This window comes from Octopus sinensis, linkage group LG10 (genome assembly GCF_006345805.1).
Source record: "Octopus sinensis linkage group LG10, ASM634580v1, whole genome shotgun sequence".
Taxonomy (NCBI): domain Eukaryota; kingdom Metazoa; phylum Mollusca; class Cephalopoda; order Octopoda; family Octopodidae; genus Octopus; species Octopus sinensis.
The window spans coordinates 33,500,689-33,521,553 of record NC_043006.1 but is presented as its reverse complement, the minus strand read 5'-3'; the positions used below and the strand labels follow the sequence as shown (position 1 = coordinate 33,521,553).

General features: G+C 35.1%; 1 protein-coding gene across 9 annotated transcripts in view; it reads left to right on the top strand.

Moving 5' to 3' along the window:
- LOC115216595 (5'-AMP-activated protein kinase subunit gamma-1) overlaps nucleotides 1–20,865 on the top strand; it is a 764,404-nt gene that overhangs the window by 690,575 nt on the left and 52,964 nt on the right. For all 9 annotated transcript variants that reach the window (XM_036506548.1, XM_036506547.1, XM_036506549.1 and 6 more), the window contains 2 exons: nucleotides 3,933–4,021; nucleotides 16,862–16,904. In XM_036506548.1, the coding sequence (XP_036362441.1) occupies nucleotides 3,933–4,021; nucleotides 16,862–16,904 (132 nt within the window). The remainder of the gene's footprint in view (nucleotides 1–3,932; nucleotides 4,022–16,861; nucleotides 16,905–20,865) is intronic.

The window sequence follows — 20,865 nt, the reverse complement described above, 5'->3', positions numbered from 1 at the left end:
TCCTGTCCACTCAGCTGGCAAAAATAAATACTCCTGTAACAGACCAGCATCTTGTCCAGGTGGAGAATATATGCCACAGAATCTGGGAAACCGGCCTTATGAGCCTAAAACTCAGGAAGGACCTTTGATGCTTTCTTTTTAAGATGGATACAAGTTACACATGCCAGAGGGAATGTATACTTGATTAGACTGACAGTACTTTTACTCATGTTTACCTCTTCTGTAAATTAACAACACAGTCAATTTTGGTAGGATTAGATGACTAGAACTTGTGGCATGACTAAACACTGCAAGGCATTTTGTTAGAAATGGTAGCAATTCTGGCAGTTCCATATTACAATGGTTTCTGTTCCTTTGAACTTTTAAAATTCACACATTTCCACCTACCTCTATCCTTAAGAGATTTCTTAAGATTCACATTAAATATATTTACCTATTCTCTGTTCCTTTACATAGCTTCAATACTTTCTAGCACATATATATATATATATATATATATATATATATATATATATATATCTGCAATATTTCAGGCTGAACATTAACCACATCACCCTCAATTATCACTCTACCCTCTGTCATCTTTATTGGACTGTAAGACATCCTCTTGCATGGGGTTGCAGACAATGTCCAGTTTCCAAATCCTATATTTCTCTTTTACTTACTCATAACCAATAGACTTTTCAGTATTATTAGTGAATATTGTCAGTATATATTGGTAGTAAGGTGTATTTAAATCTTGGCTAATAAATTGGTTTCAAAGTTTTGGCACAAGGCCAGTATTTTCAGGATGAGATAAGTCGATTACATCAACCCCCAGCGCTCAACTTGTTACTTATTTTATCAACCCCAAAAGGGTAAAAAGCAAAGTTAAGAAATTGAAAGTGAAATGTTTTGTCACAATTGCTTGGAAATTTCAGAGACTTATTTTGACATTTTTCTAGTGAATAAATTAGTGTAATTTGTGAGTTTTATATAATATTTTTATGTTAGATTTTAAAATTATATATGCATGTGTGTGTGTTATACATGTATGTTTGTGATAGGTATCATCATCATCATCATCATTTAACATCCATTTTCCATGCTGGCATGGGCTGGATGGTTTGACAGGAGCTGAGGTGCTGTTCAGGCTCCCTGTCTCTTTTGGCATGGTTTCTATGGCTGGATGCCCTTTTTAACACCAACCACTTTACAGAGTATACTGAGTGCTTTTACACTTTACAGAGTATACTGAGTGCTTTTACACTTTACAGAGTATACTGAGTGCTTTTACACTTTACAGAGTATACTGAGTGCTTTGTACATGGCACCAGCACCTACAAGCCTGCAAGATTAGGGATCCTCAGCTGGAGATAGTTACAAGGGACAAGCCTGTGTGTGAGGATAAACACGCCTTTACTTAGTTTGATGTGTCTTTTCTAGCACAGCACACCGCCAGGAGTCTCAGCCCCCTGGCATCTCCTCTGTGAATCCCAACGTCTGTAGATCCTTTCTCATTTCATCACACGTCTTCCTGGGGTCTACTCATTTCATATGTTCCCTCTGCAATTAGGGATCGGCACCTTGAAACTATCTTCATTCATATACACATGTATATATGTGCATATATGTATGTATGTGTATATGTGCATGTATGTGTAAGTATATGTGAACAGTATGTGCATGGGTGTATAATATATGCATATATCTATCCACCTTCTGTGCTCATTATTCCTGGTAAGGTCCTTGAGGTAGAGTCCTTAGGCTTCCTTGAGTCCTGTCAAGAGCATTATGCTTTTCAGCTGGATTCCCATGCATGACCAACTGAGATCCAGACATCTCATTTTTGGTCTACCCCTAGATCTCCTGCCAGTTGGCTCAGCTTGAAGAATCTGTATTACAATTATATGTATACATGTGTATATATATATGCATATGTGAATATCTGTGTGTATATGTAATGTATGCATATTGATGCGTTTGACGTCACTTTTTCTTCTCCATATTAGCATAGTTTGGACCAATACTTATCTTGGAATTGTTTTATAAGCAGATGCACTTCATGTTACAAGCACTTGTCTGTTTTTCAAGTAAGGGAAATTTTGCTTTGTTTTTTATTTTTATTCCTTTTGTCTTTAAAAGTACAGACATACAGGACAATTTTTGAGCAAAAAATGGTGCTCTAATGTTTTACATTACCTTTCAACGTTCATGGTCATACATGCACATGTGCGCACGCACACAAACATATATGTGCATACAACAGACTTCCAAAGAGTATTTATCCGCCAATTCCACTCAGGATGTATTGGTTGACTCAAAGCTACAGTGAGGCCACTTGCCTAAGGTACCATTATTTGAGACAGAAATATGACACCATGCAATTACAGAGCCAATTCTGTAACCACTCAGTCATACATGCATTTATGTCTGTATGAATACGTGTGTGTTTGTGCATTTCTTTAAATGTGTGTGCGCGCACACGCATGTATGTGTATTTATGCTTATGTATGGATGCAAGTATTAACGTGTATATATCAATGTACATATAATACACTCGCGCGTGCATGCCTGGCACTTTAGTTAAGTGTCTTCTATAACCCTGGATTAACCAGTGTCTTTTAAGTGGAATAGAGACAGAAATACTTGAGGTCCATCGTGTGCCCGTCCGCTCGCGTGCGCGACAGCTGTTAACATTTCTCAGCTCCGCTTGTCATTTGCCTGAGCGAAACGGTGATGTGATGTTTGCATTTCTTGTTGACATTACGACTGCTTACTCTGCATTTCTGAAGATTAGTGAAATAGAATAATCCCTTACTTGAAATAATGCAAGTCAGGTTTGACGACACTAAGGGCAGGTGTATGTAAAATGCCTGAAATCAGTCCCCGCCCTAACCATGCTAACGTGGAAGTACGCACCGGACGTTAAACAAACGAACTTGTTTGTGTGTGTGTACACTTCCATTTCCTTTCAATTCATTGATTTGCAACTAGTAGAAAAATGGATAAGTGAGATATAGCAGTCGTTATGAAACCTGCTAGCGATGTTTGTTTGTTTTTTGTTTTTTTTTAATTAGACAAACCAATGTGTTCTTTCGGCCCGCAGCCATATATCGCAAATCACACCAGTCTTCGAAGAGAAAAGAACAGTGAAGAAAGAACACATCGGATAGTTCTAAATAAATTTATGGCGAGTCTTGAATTGACGGGATGGTCTTCTTTTAAATATCAATTCTGCTTGACTTAGGCTAAACTTATCTGATTATAAAATGTAGGATTTATTCCCTTGCAAGGTTTTACTTTATTTTTCTACGAATCTCTATAATGCACATGTCCCTCAGTTTCCATATATACCAAATGCCAAATTTTTGGCAAACTACCATTTGTGTTCAGTGTTATGATTAGTGAAATGTTTTCCTATTTATTGATCTTTTTTTTTATTTTTAATCAAGTACTTTCAGTTGTGGGAGTAAAAAATAATTGTAATTTAAGGGAGGTAACTTTGTTTAGTTACCTTTTTTCCCACTTTTTCCTTCTTTCCAGCTGTCGCGGTTTAATTCTGTTGAATTAGAGTAAGATTTCAGTTTTCCCTAAGTCTGGGCCTACTGCTTCAGCGCAGAAAAAACTTCTTGTCTTAAAATTGATTGCATTTAGTTTAATTTCTCTTCTTAAAATTAATTATATTTAACTTGATTTCGAGTATATCTCGTCAGTAATCATAACATAACTGGATTTATTTTCACAACTTGACAGTCAATCGAAATGTTTACATTAACAGCGAGGTATAAACAATAATCTGGCAATGTGAATAATTATTTAACCCGTTTATGTACATTAATATTATATTAATGTTTCAGCTTTTATATTTAAAGCAGAAACAGTTGTAAAATTACAAAACCCTACTAAATGTAATTAGCAATATGTAATCATTGGTTTCTCTATATTTTCAGTTTCCCCTCTTCGAGGATATAACTTTGAACCCCGGAGGTCTTCTGGACCACCGCAACCGGAACATCTTCAGTCAGCGGTTTATACAAAGGTAAGAAAGTTATTTTTGCTTTGTTTTGATTTTAATTAACTCTAATTATTAGAAGAATCTTTTTTAACAAAAGTGTGTGAGAGAGAGAGAGAGAAAGAGAGAGAGATCTGAAGAGAAGACCTACACATGTCTGTTGCTTACACAGGCCTTCCCAGGGCAGTGAAATCAGTGTGGTTGGTGTTCTTTTTAAACAACTGATGGATAAACATGGGTAGGAGAGAGATCCAGGGAAGTGACAATTAGCAAAGAAAACGATTGGGACAAGTGGTTATTTCAGAGTTTGAAGCAAGTAGATGCTACATGGAAACAACAGATGAGTGAAGTAGGCTTGGTTGAAAGTGAAGTTAAACCTACAAACTCTGTGAAACGAGGGTCACTTAGGAAAGATAGAGAGGAAGCAACACGTCTGTGGGCCAGAGATCAGAATATGTTGTGAGACACTCTATGTTGATCAGTTGGATGGCCATTTTTTGGTATGTTACCTTCGATATTTGTGTGTTTATGAAGATATTTTACATCAAAGAGACGTATCTAAATTACGTATATAGATATTTGAATGTCCTTCTTAAGGACTATTAAAAAAGAAATTGTTTATGATTTGATTAACTCCAGTCATTTTCCGTATTATTTTCAGTAATAGTTGCTGAACTTGAATTCATTGTATTTTATTGCACATGGAAAAATTTAATATACTAGTAGTATTTATTAGTACAGTAATTAATGCAAGTAATTAAAAACTTCTAATTTTTTAATGGATGTTTTATGCTAAAAAACAAATAAATATAATCGGTCTCAAAAGCCAATGCTGACATTTATGGCCAAGTTACAGAAATATTAGCAACTGATTTATTAAATATTACTTTCTACTGTGTTCTGAAGTTTCTAGACATGAAAAAAGAAAAAAAACTACCTGCATGACTGTATTGAAGTTAAGATGATGGGTTGCAGTTTGCATGGTCATTAGTTCAAACCTTACAGTTTGAACATGTTAGTTATGCCACTGAGCAAAGCAGCAAATAGTGCTTAATCTACTTGAGAGAAATAATCATCCATCATTTTAAATCCAGGTTTTGTTCCCGTTAATAGAGGTGGCCAGATTTACCTCAATGCCATAGCAACCGCCCTCACACAATCTCACCCGGTTTTGGGCGTCCTCCCTTCTCAAGCCAACCCTCCCAATCTCCTCCTCCATTTTCCTCGGTCTGCCCTGCTTTTGTTGTTCATTTACCTCAAACTCTAGTAAAATGTATTTTACTCAGTGTTTACATGAACAGAAATTCAAATACTAAGAAGAAATAGATGCAATAGATATATTTATATAGGTAGTGATAAATTTAAATTGTTGCAGATTATTAAGTATATATAATTCAATAGTCAACTTCTAAATGACAATTTTTTCAATCAAAATCTATATTTGCTAAAAGCTGACATAATGCATACAAATTTGAGTTCAATACAGGCTATATTCAAAATGTAGAATAGTGTAGCACTTGATCAGGAAAATTTGTTTCACAAAGATTACATGTATTTTCTCTGTGTTTATTTCTAATTACTGGTATCCATCAATAAATGATTAGCCACGTTGACTCAATAGCTAAAGAAAATGAGTTTCTTACATTTACGCCTTCAAAAATCTATGATAACCTTGATTTTTCCTAAAATTTACTTCTTTTCTAAATAATTTACCACTATCAAGTGTTACACTACTAATTCTATGTGAGAGAAATGTATTGTAATTTCGGTGATTTCTATGATATAATGCAACTTACTTCATTCATAACTAAATTTAAAATAAGATTAATCTTATTCTTCACACTTTCCCATTATTTCTCAATAATGTACCAAGTAGTAATTTCTTTTGTGTTCATAAAAGCTGTTATAGCTTTTATGCTTCAATCCAATATTTAGATTATCTGAACTTCATCTTTCTCAAATTAATGTTAACACATTTGATCTTTTTTTTTCTTTTCTTTTTTATTATTATTTTGGCACATTTTGTTCATTCTTAATTTTCAGTTTGTAGAGTGAGATATTGCTATGATAACAACCAAATCAATAAGACATGGTTTTTACATATATAGATTTTAGAGCTGGTTTTACAGGTTTTTATAGAGGTTTTTATACAGGGAGAATATTTTTGTTAACAACTTTCCTTTGCTATGAACTTACATCATCATCCATAACTTGTCACATAACACAGCATTTGTACCATTTTCTAATTGGCACAGTACTCTGGTAAGAAGTCCCCCCATCCACCCTGGCCATGTTGCTTAACCTTTTCATTACTGTACTTATTTTGAGATGCTCTGTGTTTCCTTCAATTTATTTTAAATATAACAAAGAATTTAGTAAAATAACTTAGTTATCATTCAGCTAGTGTTAGGAACATAAATTGTGACTAAGGTTTGGTGGAAGATTTTAATTCAAAACTTATGAAAACAAGACATTTGTACTCAGAGCCAGTTTCAGCCGGGCTGGTAACGAAAGGGTTAAGATTGATTCCAGTGTATAGTAGTATGGGTGTCTTTTATCACAGCCTCAGTTTAACCAAACTCTTGCAAGTGAGATTTGATAAACAAGCTATGCACAACAATTGCAGATACATATATCACCCTGAGATAGCAATATCTATGTTTAAGAAAAATACCTGTGATATTTGGCTCTGTCTCAGTACAACATTTTTCGCACCTGTTCCACATTGCCTTTTTCTTCATTCAACATAACACAGCATTTGTACCATTTTAATTATGGGCACAGTACTCTGGTAAGAAGTCCCCCCATCCACCCTGGCCATGTTGCTTAACCTTTTCATTACTGTACTTATTTGAGATGCTCTGTGTTTCCTTCAATTTATTTTAAATATAACAAAGAATTTAGTAAAATAACTTAGTTATCATTCAGCTAGTGTTAGGAACATAAATTGTGACTAAGGTTTGGTGAAGATTTTAATCACAAACACTTATGAAACAAGACATTTGTACTCAGAGCCAGTTTCAGCCGGGCTGGTAACGAAAGGTTAAGATTGATTCCAGTGTATAGTAGTATGGGTGTGTCTTTTATCACAGCCTCAGTTAAACCAAACTCTTGCAAGTGAGATTTGATAAACAACTATGCACAACAATTGCAGATACAATATATCACCCTGAGATAGCAATATCTATGTTTAAGAAAAATACCTGTGATATTTGGCTCTGTCTCAGTCACATCTTTTCGCACCTGTTCCACATTGCCTTTTTCTTCAATAAGAAGATCAACTAAATATCGGACAAAATATTGCAGCCAAACTAGCCAACTAAAACAGTTGATGGTGGTACTCTTGCATAGTCTGCAGTTCAGTGACTGAAACTGGTAATATTGAAATGAATTAAGTAAAAATAGTAAATATGGAAACCTTGCTGTTTGACATTCATTGTGTACCAAAAGCTTTTAGTCAACAATAGAATACCTTCTGATTAAGAAAACTCCCCACTCAGTTCTTATTCAGCCAATAATTCTGTATTTGGTATTTAAAGGAATTTCAATGGATGTTAAGATTGCACTTGATTTCCAATGATATCTTACTTTACCAGCTTCATAATTAAAAAGTTCATATTTCTGTTGTTTTAAGTATGACCACTTTTCATTCGTATCTTTCTCTTCTCTCTCTCTCTCTCTCTCTCTCTCTCTCTCTCTCTCTCTCCTCCTCTCTCTCCCCCTCCCTCCCTCCCTCCCGCCATCCCCCACACACATCCAAGTCCCTTAATTTGGTATGTTTTAACCTCTTATTAGATTTCAAATTTTGGCACAAGGCCAGCAATTTTTAGTGAGGGAAAGAAAGTCAGTTATATCAACCCTTGTGATCAACTGGTACTTATTCTATCAACCTCACACAAATGAAAGGCAAAGTCGGCCTTGGTGGAATTTTGCCTCAGAACATAAAGCCAGAAGAAATGCTGCTAAGTATTTTATCCAGCATACTAATGATGTTTCCGGTTTATTGCCTTAATCTCTTATTAGATTAATGCAGGTTATTAGATGTTTAACAAATGCATCTAGTTGGTGAATGTAGCATTGTTCACAGGTTTATGGAAACAGAATTTATTGTAGCTACTACAATTCATTGTAGAACAGGTCTCTCTGATAGATTAACAAGTGTTTGGAAAGTATTGATTAGTCTTTTTCTATGATATTGTGTGTGTGTGGTGTTCCATTGTCTAACAGTATTTTCTGTTCTAGTGCAGAACATATTTGCACTCTGTAAATGTTTATCCACTGCTCCGGACTGGAGTATTTTTGACTCTTATGGTGGAAAAATGAACCCCTGTGAGGAACTCTTAGTAGCAGAGAATGTAGTTATTGGAGATTATTAGCAACATCTAAATAAATTTTTGCTTATTTAGTTGCATATTGTTTTATGAGTAAAGTTGTATTCTTCGAATGTTTAGGGTTGTTTTTTTTATGTTTAAATGACTGAGCCACCTTTTCATAAACAATGCACAGAATTAGGGGAAGTTATTGAGCCCATCTTCAATTGAACCTATTTTATGTCTTTAGTTTGGGAAAAGAAATGGTTAACGCTTATAGTGAGTAGCTTCTTCACGTAGGGTAAAGATGATCAAACTCCTGATAAAAGAGGGGTTTGCAAGAGTGAGTTCACTTACCCCACAGTACAATCTACCAATTTTACTCACAAAGTATTGGTTAGCCTGCAACTGAGTGTACCAGCTGACAACATTTATGCAGTGGTACTGAACCCCCTAATTGCAGCAAACTTCTTAGCCATACTGCTATGTTTGTGCTGATATCCATAATCTTTTCTTTTTTATTGTTAATTCCTGCCTTATTACTCTTAGCAAAAGGCATTATTGCTATGCTAGTTACTTTCTTCATTCGTCATCATCATTTAACATCCGCTTTCCATGCTGGCATTAACAGTGTGTGCTGGGTGCTTTTTATGCAGCACAGGTGTGTTAACACAGCACCGATATGGGTACCTTTTAAGTGGCACCAGCACCTGAAAGGATAATCCTGTATGTGTGGAAGGCAGTGGTTTTACTTACTTGATTTATCATATCAAGTACAGCAAATTGTCACATCTACCAGTCCCTTATCATATCCTTAATGAGGCCCAACATCCAAAGATCCTTTCTCACCACTTTGTCCCATGTCTTCCTGGATCTACCCCTTTCACAAGTATCTTCCGCAATTAGAGCTTGGCACTTCTTTATGCTGCTGTCCTCATTCATACACATCATATGACCAAACCAGTGTTGTCTTCTCTCTTGCACACAACATCTGATACCTTTTATTCTGTTTTCCTCTTAAATCATTTACACTTGGTCATGCATGCAAACTGACATTACCCATCCAACAGAGCATGCTAGCTTCATTTCTTTCAAGCCTTTGCAAATCCTCTGTAGTTACAGCCTATGTCTCACTGCCATGAAGCATAGCTGTTCATACACAGGCATCATATGATCTACCTTTTACTCTGAGGGAGAGGCCCTTAGTTACCAACAAAGGTAGAAGCTCTCTGAACTTTGCCCAACCTATTCTTATCCTAGCAACTACACTTTCAGAACCCCCTCCCCCACTTCTAACTTGATCTCTTAGGTAACAGAAGCTATCTACTACTTCTCATGATCCACCCAAGCATTTGAGTGAGCCTATTGTCTGTGTGTTTTTAGTGCTTATTGTACCAGCACATTTGCCACACTTTGATACCATTGCACCTCTTATGTGTCCAAAACTTGCACTGGGTACAACATATGACAGTTCTACCAACGCCCTTCTTACATCTCAAACAGGGCCATCTCCTAGAAGGGACTTGTGATTTGTCTGTTTTCCTACTTACTAGGACTTTGGTTTTTGTTAAATTAACCCTAAGGCCCTTAGATTCCAGACCTTGTTTCCACACCTGAAATTTCTTCTCTAGGTCAGGAAGTGATTCAGCTATAAGAACAAGGTCATCAGCATAGAGAGCTCCTTAGGACAGCTGGTCTTGAATTCCTCTTTTAAGGCCTGGAGGACTAAGGTAAACAGGAGGGGTCTGAGCTAATTAAAATATTTAAAATAAACAATAAAGGAATCTAACGGATAAATTCCCCCCACTCTTTAGTTTGTATCCCATTTCACTTATTTTCCAGTACTTGATGGAAAACATTTAACTGTAGTTGCTTCAGTGTCCATGTCCAAGATGATGCATTTTGCTTTCATATTTACTCAAATCTTCTCCAAGTGGACTTATTTAAATTTTGTACACAGATATGTACCAAAAATACTTGGAAAATAAGTATGATGACTTAGAAACCCATCAGTATCAGAATTTCTATCCCAGAAATATACTTTGATGGTTTTAAGTTGCTAAGTTTTGAATATATACATATATTTAATTTCTCAATTAATACACATTAACAGTAATATCCACTGCAGCAATAAAATACCAAATGTTTCAGCAGATTTATTGGTCAAGTAAGGAAAGAAGATAGCTGCTATTTATAATATCTAATCCGTAATTGAATGAAACACTTTTGCAGTTTTTTTTCCTTGTAAGCATAATTATTGAGTTTGACTCTTGATGACTTTCAAACCAGTCAATTTAAATGGAGCTGGAAGTAATAAGCTCTTATTACTGGTGAATGGTATGGTGTTAAGAAGACTGACATAGCAGTGATAACTACTTCATTTAAAATGTAATCAAGTGTTGAGAAGTATTAAGTGGAGAATTAACACTTTCAGATATTAATTTGCTGGTAGAGAAAAAAATTTAATCAAACAAGATGTACACTTAGATTGAAAAGGAAAAAATGTTGAAAGTGATGTAGATATTTTTTTAACATTTAACATCTACAAAATACAACAATGCTACTTCAAAAGTGAAGTTTTAATAATTCAAATTTAAACTGATAATGTAATAAGGCTACATATAGATTGATAAAAAAATGTTTTGAATTGATTTGACAAAAAGCTTTAAAAGGAAACATGCATCTATTTCTACTAAAGACACACACACATATACATGATGGATTTTCACATCATTAACAACAAATGAGGATTCAGTAAAATAAAGCAGTAATCATGTTCTATGGACATAAATGTGTCTCTTAAGGCCTGCTGGTGCCTTGCAAACCTTTTGGCAAAAGGAACAAGTTGAGGAATCGGTTTGCTCTAGTGCTTGTGAAGCATTTACTATGTGTTTTCTTGAGTGGATGGCAAGACCTGCTTTGCGTCATGCTACAGAACTATAATGACAGGTAAGATTTCCATTTAGAAGAGCAGCATTTTGCCAGTATGCTTCATGCTTGCACAAAGTTGGTATCGATGTTGGAGTTGACTTTGCTCAAATCTTTGAACTGAAGAGAAGCAGGACTGGCATCAAGTCCTCTCTTCTGATGCTTTGTTTTCCCAGGAAGAAAAGGGAATGTTGCATCGTTTCAGATTGTCTTTCAGTTTATCTTTGAAGTGCAAGAGTGGTCTTCCAACTGACCTTCCTATTGAGAATTGGCCAAAGAGAAGTATCATTCATATGTGAGAGATGACCTGACCATCTAAACTTTTTTTTAGATGAGGATGGCTTCAATACCTGACATGTTGCAGTTTGTTAGCACCTCACTGTTATGAATATGGTTACTTGGTTTTATGTTGGAAATAGCACAAAAGCATCACACTTGTTTATTAGCACCTCACTGTTATGAATATGGTTACTTGGTTTTATGTTGGAAATAGCACAAAAGCATCAAGCTGGTTGATGTATTTCAGTACAAGGTCCAGGATTCAGCACCATAAAGCAATGATGTCAAAACCACCGTCTTATATAGATCATTTTTCACCTTCAATGATATGTCATGGCTGTTCCAAACCCAGGTTCGAAATTTCCCCAAGACACCTGATGAAGGCTGGTTATTTTCTCCACCTTACACCAGTCCATAACTTGTAACTGATATTTGGTAGATGTAAGCTGTATAGAAGCCCATTTGGTGGATTGTACTTAGTGTGTAACAAAATACAACCTTGTCACACACTGTCATGCTGAATTACATTGGAGGTTAGCCCGATGGTGGAATGATTAGTCACTTGCACATTAATATAGGAGCATGGTAATTTAATTGACCAAACTACTAAGATCCACCACCACATGCATACAAAGGAATAGGTGTCCTACATGTGTGTGAATGCATGAGTGTAGCAACCCTATGTATGTGTATATAGGGATTGGAGTGTTGAGCTTGTATAGGCATTTTTCAAAACAAAGATCTTACTTATAGTGCTCAATGCCAACAAAGCACTTTATAAATTTTAAAGCATTCAGTGATGGGTATGGATAGAAATTTAACATTGTAAGCAGGGAAACCTGGATTTGGGGACACTTTTTTTTTTTTAAGGTAAACTACAGGTTTTATTGAAAAGCATTGACATATAAATAGATTATTATATAGCTCTATGTATTATTGCACACACTTTTTTTTTCTGTTTATCCTTTAAAATATAAGCATTTTGTATATTGTTATTCAAAACACTATTCTTCATTAGTACATTATCATTAATGACAATTTATCGATGTGAAAGTGAATGATAAGCAAATCTAGGTATTTATATATTAATTTATCTAATCTGCCACTTGTGCAATGATTCTGTAGTTTAAGATATGGGACATAAAGAGCACCTGTTATTAAGCAGTGTCAATGTAAAGACAAATATTGTCAGCTACATACTCATACACATATACATGCATATTTGCAGTGAGATTCGGCACAATTTCTTTCTACCAGATTTCACTTAGCAAGCATTGGTTAGCCTAAGGCTGTTGTTGTAGTAGTAGCTGTAGCAGACGACACTTGTCCAAGATGTCTCACAATGGGACTGAACCCAAACAGCACAGTTTCAAAATCAGCTAAACCATACATCCATATCTGCCCTGAATATAAAATTGTGTGTGTGTGCATGCATGCACACACATACATAGTCATACAGAGACACTTGTGTCTGTATACCACAGTGTTATGGCAAAAAAAAAAAAAAATTGACATAAAATGAAAATATAGTATGGCAGTCTGTGTTATTTCCCTTTATACTTGGTTGCCTTGACCTTTTGTCCTCTTCCAAGGTCATTTCAAAATCAATAAAATAAGTACAAGACAAAGTACTTAAGGTCACCATGATTATTACTAAAACCCTGGAAACTAGTTTCTAATGATTGAAAACAAAGGAAAATATGGAATTCCAGAAAATTAACAATTTTAAAAGAGTTATTAAAATGTAGATTGATTATTTGTTAATCAGTAAAATCAGATATTTATGTAATGCTTTAATTAGACTCTCAAATAGAATAAATCTAAAATAATGGCTTGGCTCCTTTAAAAAGGATCAAAACTGATATCTTTTATAAAATCCAATTTAACTACCTGATAAAATGAAAACGGAATCTATTCATTAAAGGTATTCATTAAGAGGAATATTTAATCACTTTTTTAAAATCACACATATGGAATTTGTATCTTTGTGACCAGTGCCGGTGGCTCACAAGAAAACATCCAACGTGGCTATCCAGTACGCATAGACTGCCTTTTGGGGACGTAACCCAAATCGTAAATCTGTAATGGCTGGCTCGCTTTAAAAAGGATCAACCTGATACTTTTTTAAATCCAATTTAAATATGCTGATAAATGAACAGAATCTATTCATTAAGTTATTCTTAGAGGAATATTTAAAATCATTTTTTTTATTATGATCTTTGGGTGGTTGAACCACCAATGTATTACTCAGTTCATTACCTACACTTTTGGTACTCATTCAACAGTCCACTTTGTTAAACCTTGTCTTCCGGTCTGAGTTTAAATTGATTTCCTGAGGCACTTAGTCCTACAGCAGCTACATAGGTTGTTATAGTTTCTTTTTCCTCTATTTGTAGTCTTAGATACTCTGCAAATATTATGTGTTCTCCTTCTACCTATGGTTAAGTCATTAAAAAACATATTTTCCTCCTTTTTAAAAAATAAAACAATAAAGAAATTTAATGGTAAATTTGCTGATTGAAGTTGTATCTAGTTTTGATTCTAAGCAGGAATTGCTTTACTTCATTATCATTTAACTTTCCTTTTCCATGCTGCCATGCACTGGAAGGTTTGACCAGGTCCATCAATCTCCAATCTCAGCTTTGGCATGGTTTCTATGGCTGTCTACCCTTCCTATCACCAACCACTTTGCAATGTGTACTGGGTGCATTTTGTTTTCCCTTACCGCCAGCATAATGTTCCTAGTGTCTTTTAGTAATGGTGTGGATGTTAACATTTTTCTCTTAGTTGAAGGCATTAGAGCTAATCACCTATTAATGGATATTACTATTTAGAAAGAAGTCAAAAAGAAAAGTGAACAAGGTTTTTGATGGCTGTGTCTAATTTGTTCATTGTAAACATTATAAAATGTTGTAAAAAATTATCTTGAGTAACCATTGTGTAATTATATTTATTTCCAAAATGGTTTCAGTAAATAACTTGTAAGCAGCTGTGTTGTTTAGAAAATCACTTCACATTCACTGGGTTCTGGGTTCCATGACACTATAGAGTTCCTTGGACATAGAAGTGCCTTATACTGTACACTCAAACTGAGTGGAATTTGGTTAAAGGAAAACTGTACAGAAGCCTATCTTTGTGTATCTGTATATAGTTGTGTTGCTCTCATTGTGTTCTGTAACTTAACAGTTTGAAAAATAAATTGATAAAATGCAAGACAATTGAAATAAGTTTTGGGGTTAATGGAAATAACCTTAAAGGCCAGTGTGACTGCTGTCTAATGGTTCTTTTTTTAATATTGTCTAAAAGAACAGCTATCCTTACATATAACAGTCTGTAAACAGATACATATGCTGTTTTACCACAAATAAAATAAACACTTGATAGTTGTTTAAATCAGTAAAATTGGATATTTATATATTTTGATTAAGCTCTCAAATAGAATAGATTTAAAATAATGGTTTGGCTCTTTTAAAAAAGATCAGAACTAATATCTTTTATAAAATTTGAATTGATAATTTGGGAATTAAAAGAAATTTTTATCAGGATAACAGTGGTAAATTAGAATTATCTCGTTATTTCCTATGTAGCAAGAAAAATAAATCTCTTCCAATCTTGTTGGTAAAATAAGCAGCACTTGACTCTGAATATAGGTTTGAATTAGGACTGGATTTAGACATGGAATTTAGCAAATCTAAATTTACAAGATTAATTAAGACAGTTTACATGAATGCTTGGAAGAACATACATATATCATGTAATCAGTTAGGTAAAATGTGTTGTAGGAAAAGTATTGCAGAAAATGTGCACATTTGTTTCCATGTTTTACAAAGTCAACAGAAATGCATTAAAAAAAATGTTCATATCAGTAGAATAATGTGTCGTAGAGTCACATGTAGGCAATCAGAAAATGGACTGCTTTAGAAAGGTAAAATAAGTGTTTTTAAACTTAGTAGAAGTTATTCTATTGAGGTTGTACTACCTGAACTACAGAAACAGATGAAAAGAAACAGCCACAGCTATTAACAACAGTTGAGATAGGATGAGACAATCATGTTCTTAAGTGGCTTACAAACAAGCTGTCTGTCAGCAATGTCTTGATTGGCTAAAATAATACACCTGATAATAGTGCAAAATGGTCAACCAAATAATATCTGATGGGTTTACTTATTTCTAATTGGTTACCCTTTTACTATAAAAAAACAATATATCCTCTCAAAATGTCCTTATTTTTAACTACAGAAAGCAGCTTCATATACCACTTTATTTCTCTTTTTTGAGGAATATCATCATCATCATTTAAGGTCTGCTTTCCATGCTAGCATGGGTTGGACGATTGGACTGAGGACTGGCAAACGAGATGGCTGCACCAGGCTCCAATCTGATCTGGCAGAGTTTCTATAGCTGGATGCCCTTCCTAATGCCAACCACTCCAAGATTGTAGTGGGTGCTTTTACATGCCACTGGCACGAGGGCCAGTGAGGCAGTACTGGCAATGACCAGGCTCAAATGGTGTTTTTTACGTGCCACATGCACAGGAGCCAGTCCAGTGGCACTTGAAACTATTTTCTGTTGTGATGTCAAGTTTATTGAGGCAATGTGACTTGCATAAAATGCCAATTATATTTTTGGTAGATATTTAATCCACAAACTTCTCTTACATTTCCCTCCATCATTTACTATAACCACCTTGTCCTGTTCACTCATCCAGCCCAATCCTTTGTATCACCTCTTCTATTCTCACTTCTCCCAGTGTCCCCTGAGGGCATGTCCCAGCACATTTTCATCATCATCTATCTCGCTATCATTCTATTTGCTTCTCTAATTCACCCTCCTTTGTTTTCCAACAGAGGTGTCCATGTGTCTACTCTACAGCAAGACATATCTGTCACTTCTCTATCTCAAATCTCTCAACTGGCACAAAGAAGCACCCGTTCAATACTACTCCCCCTTCCCAGTTGAGGGGGTTTTGTCTTGCAAGGTACTTGGTGACCCTGTCAGTGTTGGTGCCACATAAAAAGCACCCAGTACACACTGTAAAGGGGTTAGCATTAGGAAGGGTATCAGTCTGTAGAAACCATGACAAAACAATGGGACCTGGTGTGGCCCCTGGCCTTGCCAGTTCCTGTCAAACCATCCAACAAATTGTTCTCTTAGTTATTTATGACAATATTTTGTGTCTATGATATTGAAATATTGGTGTGTGCCCCAACCTCTTTTTTGCATTGTATATTTTTTCACAGCTGCTTAGGAATTTCATTTTCTTCCCAAATTTGAGATTATTGATGATAGTATAATAAATTTTGTAAAATAGCTTTTAACATTGATTTTTTTTTTTTTTTTTTAATTATAGAGATTCAGTGAAGATTTTGAACGAATGGATTTAGGTGATTGTGGTAAGTAATTAAATTATATTACTTTAAAAAAAAAAAGAAATACTTTAATTATTTCTACTCTTCTATTTATTTATTTTTAATATGATAATTTTTGAAGAAATCTGGTAGGAATGCTACCCTTTAGACGATTTTCCCCTGGCTTATACGATATATCATCTTGTTTTTGTACATATATCAGACTATATTGTCCAGTTTGTCCTTTTATAATTACAGATTGTTAAGTGTTGTGTCTTGGGAGAATCATTACGCAAATTATAAAACTAATTCAATTGGGATCCAATTTCATTTCTTTATTATTAGTCAGTTGGTTAAATATCTAATCAACTAATTAATCGACTGTGGCATAATGACTCTCCCTAGACTCAACAAAATCTGTTTTAACACATAAATTTATACCATGAATCTTACAAACCAAATACAAAAATGAAATATTGTTGAGTGTGATTTGCAGAAAAATTGACTGCTGTTTCTAGCAGGTTGAGCAACTGTGCACTGAAACTTTTTTAATACAGTTAAACTATCAAATATGTAACCAACATCATGCAGACATAACAATATTGCATTACTTGCCTCATAAAGGCTCGACTTATTTATAAGAAGAATCAAAATATATTCAGTGGTGCAATTTGAAAAGGGGATGAAAAAAAAACAATTCATTAAAAAACATTCAAAACATAAAAAGCTTGTAATGAATACATGGTCTGATCAATAAGTATCCGGACTGTTGCTATAGTAACAAAGCTAAAGCACAGAGAGTGAAGCTGCTTGGCACAGATTGACCTTGAACTCTGCTCTATGTACATGCGCACTAAGTTTTAATGTTCTAGTTCACTTCCACTGTTTACAGCAGTGCTTGGAAGGAAGGTGTGTAGCGTGTGATCGTCACATTGAGCAGAGAATCTGCATCAAATTTTGCCAAAAGCTTGGCGATACCTGCTCAGAGACCTTCATCATTCTTGGCAGACATGTTTTGTACCCAAATCTCCAGTGACAATGGACTGAACTGAACCGTAACTGATCTGCACATCCTCTGATAATTCACGTATGGTGATTCAACGATTTCCCCTCACAGCTGCAGGCACTTCTGCGATGCTTTTCCCAGTTCTGCTGGTTGCAGGTCTTCCAGAACATTCATCATTATCGACATTTTCTCAGCCATCTTGGAAACATCTGAACCACTCGTACACTTGTGTGCAGCTCATACACTTTCTGTAACTTTGCGTAGGCCTCTGAGCAGGTATCGCTATGACAGTTTTCTCTGTTATGATCAATGCGACAATCACACAGTACACACCTTCCTTCCAAGCACTGCTATAAACAGCAGAAATGAGCTAGAATGTTAAAACTTAGTGCACATGTACAGCAGAGTTCGAGGTTAATCTGTGCCAAGCGGCTTCACTCTCCATGCTTTAGCTTCATTACTATAGCAACAGTTTGGATACTTATTGATCAGACTACATAAGTAATGAAATGTGAAAGTACTTTGTTTTGCTTTCTTTGCTATATGTGAACAGTTTTGTCAAGACCGTAAGTTAGATTATGTGGTGGAAATGACAGATGTTAAGCTAGGTTTAAAGATGGAGACAGGAAGTAACAGCAGATGCTTGCAGTAAATCAAAGGTGCAGAGAGTGAGCTGTGGGTTTTGAGGGAGTAGTGTCCAAATGAGATAATAAAGACATTTTGATAAAAATATATAAAGATTGGAATTTCACTATTTTATATACATATAAATATTAATATATCTATTGGCACAGGCATGGCTATGTGGTTAAGAAGCTTGATTCCGATTCATGGGTGGACAAGTCTTCTAAAGCCTCAGGCTAACCAAAGCCTTGTGAATGGATTTGGTAGAAACTGAAAGGTGTGTATATGTATGCTTATGCACCCTTGTCTTGATGTCATGTGATAGTTTTAATTGAATGTCACTGACATACAAGCTATGTCATTCATTTCCAGTATTCTGTGAAAAATGTGTCTGGCCATTGGGAAATATTGCTTTGGTTGGAAACAGGTGAGTGTTGGCTATAGGAAGGGCATCCAGCTATAGAAAATCTGCCTAAACAAATTCTTCGTAACCCATGCAAGCATGGAAAAGTGAATGTTAAATGAAGGGTGTGATGATATTAAGATTGGATTTACTATTGTTTTAGATTGACCCAAAACAATTTTTAGAGTTTAGATCATATATATATATATATATATATATATATATATATATATATATATATATATATATATATATATATATGTGTGTGTGTGTAGTTGAAATTTACATAAAAACAAGACAAAGACAGGTGTATAAAGAACAAGAAGGTGTATTAGTTTGATGCTCAAGAAGGTGAGAAAGTGTTTTATGTTTCAAGCCTACACTCTTCAACAGAAAGGAACATGAGGAAATAAACAGAGAGAATAAAATAAACTTTCTTATAAGATTTTGATTCAATTTTTATTCTACTCATTTCCTTCTTTACATTTATATTCCCAATGCTCTTAAAATTCATTTTCATTTCACTGTGGAAATATTAGCAAAAGGCAGTATGTGAATAGAAAAAAAATTATTCTCTTCATTAAATAGTCAAAGAAAATCTCTTTCCAATACATTTTTATTAAAAGTAAGTAGGAACCTGACTTGCAACATTTGTTCTTGTCTTCCTAAATCAAGCTAATTAGGTATTGATGGTGATAATGCAGATAAAAGAAGAGCAAGGCTCATTGTGTGTGTGTGTGTGTGTGTGTGTATGTGTGTGTGTGTATGTGTGTGTGTGTGTGTGTGTGTGTATGTGTGTGTGTGTGTTCATAAGACCTGTAACAGCAATCATTATTTGCTACTAAGATAGAGTTTGTAAATATCAGATTTACAAGTGGAATTACCAGATGTATCTTGGATTACAACAATGTAACCCACACATTGAAATAAGTGTTCTCTGTTTCTGATGCTTTTTGCACTTGATGACATTGAAGATATGAGTTTTACTAAAGAGCTTGTAAATACATCTCTTTATTCACCTTTTCAACAATATTCTCCTTTAGTGTCAATCCCAGTGACCAGGAGTGCTGAGTAAAAGTTGTCTTGTTTGCAGAGGCAGATTATTTCATCCAGACATTTTAAACTGTGTTCTTTGAAAAAACTACAGTACACTTGTAAGTGAATCACTTGGGGGATATGGCTCTGGGGTTTTGGTTGTTTGTGGGATGTAAAGGAACATATCTAAGACTTTGGTTTTAGTCTGCTGGTCAGGTATGCAGTACATGTACTGCCAGGGGTAGTTAGCATAGAACAGGCAGGGGGTCTGACAAGTCTGCTAACATGAAATGTGAGGTTTCAGAGTATATAGCTGTGTTGTAGGCAGTTGTGATAGGATAGTGGTTAGTAGAGAACCTTGATAAGTGGAAAGACAGTGAGAATTTAGTATTTCAGCTGTGGTCAGAGATGCATGTGTGAGATGAAACAAATTGATGTCAAAAGTAGAGGATTGTGAAAGATTTGTTCAAACCACTACCAGCATTTGCATGTAATGAAAGTAAAAGCCCAGAAGAGTTGTGAACATTGGAATCACTAAAGGTTTGAAGAATATATCCCAACACAGGAAGAGATATGGTTGAAGAACTGTTGTTGGTTTGGAAGGCAAGTAGAGGAAGCAGATGTATGTAGAGGATTAGGGGCATGAGGGATCTATATGTGTGTGGGCACCACTTTTCAGAGTGAATTGTAGCCTGAAAAGCAGATGAACGGTAGTTAAGAGATGAGATTTATCTCTTGGAAAGAAATAGGACATGTGGTTTGCACGTGATTGAGTATATCTTAACTGCACAGTCATGTCTGCATCTCTTTACATTGAGTTCAGATCTTGCTAAGATATTCTTTACTCTGGGTTGATAAAATAAATACTGCACTTGATTTAATCAACTATACTCACTTTCATATATAAGTTGAGGTCTAGCATCTGTTAGAAATACATA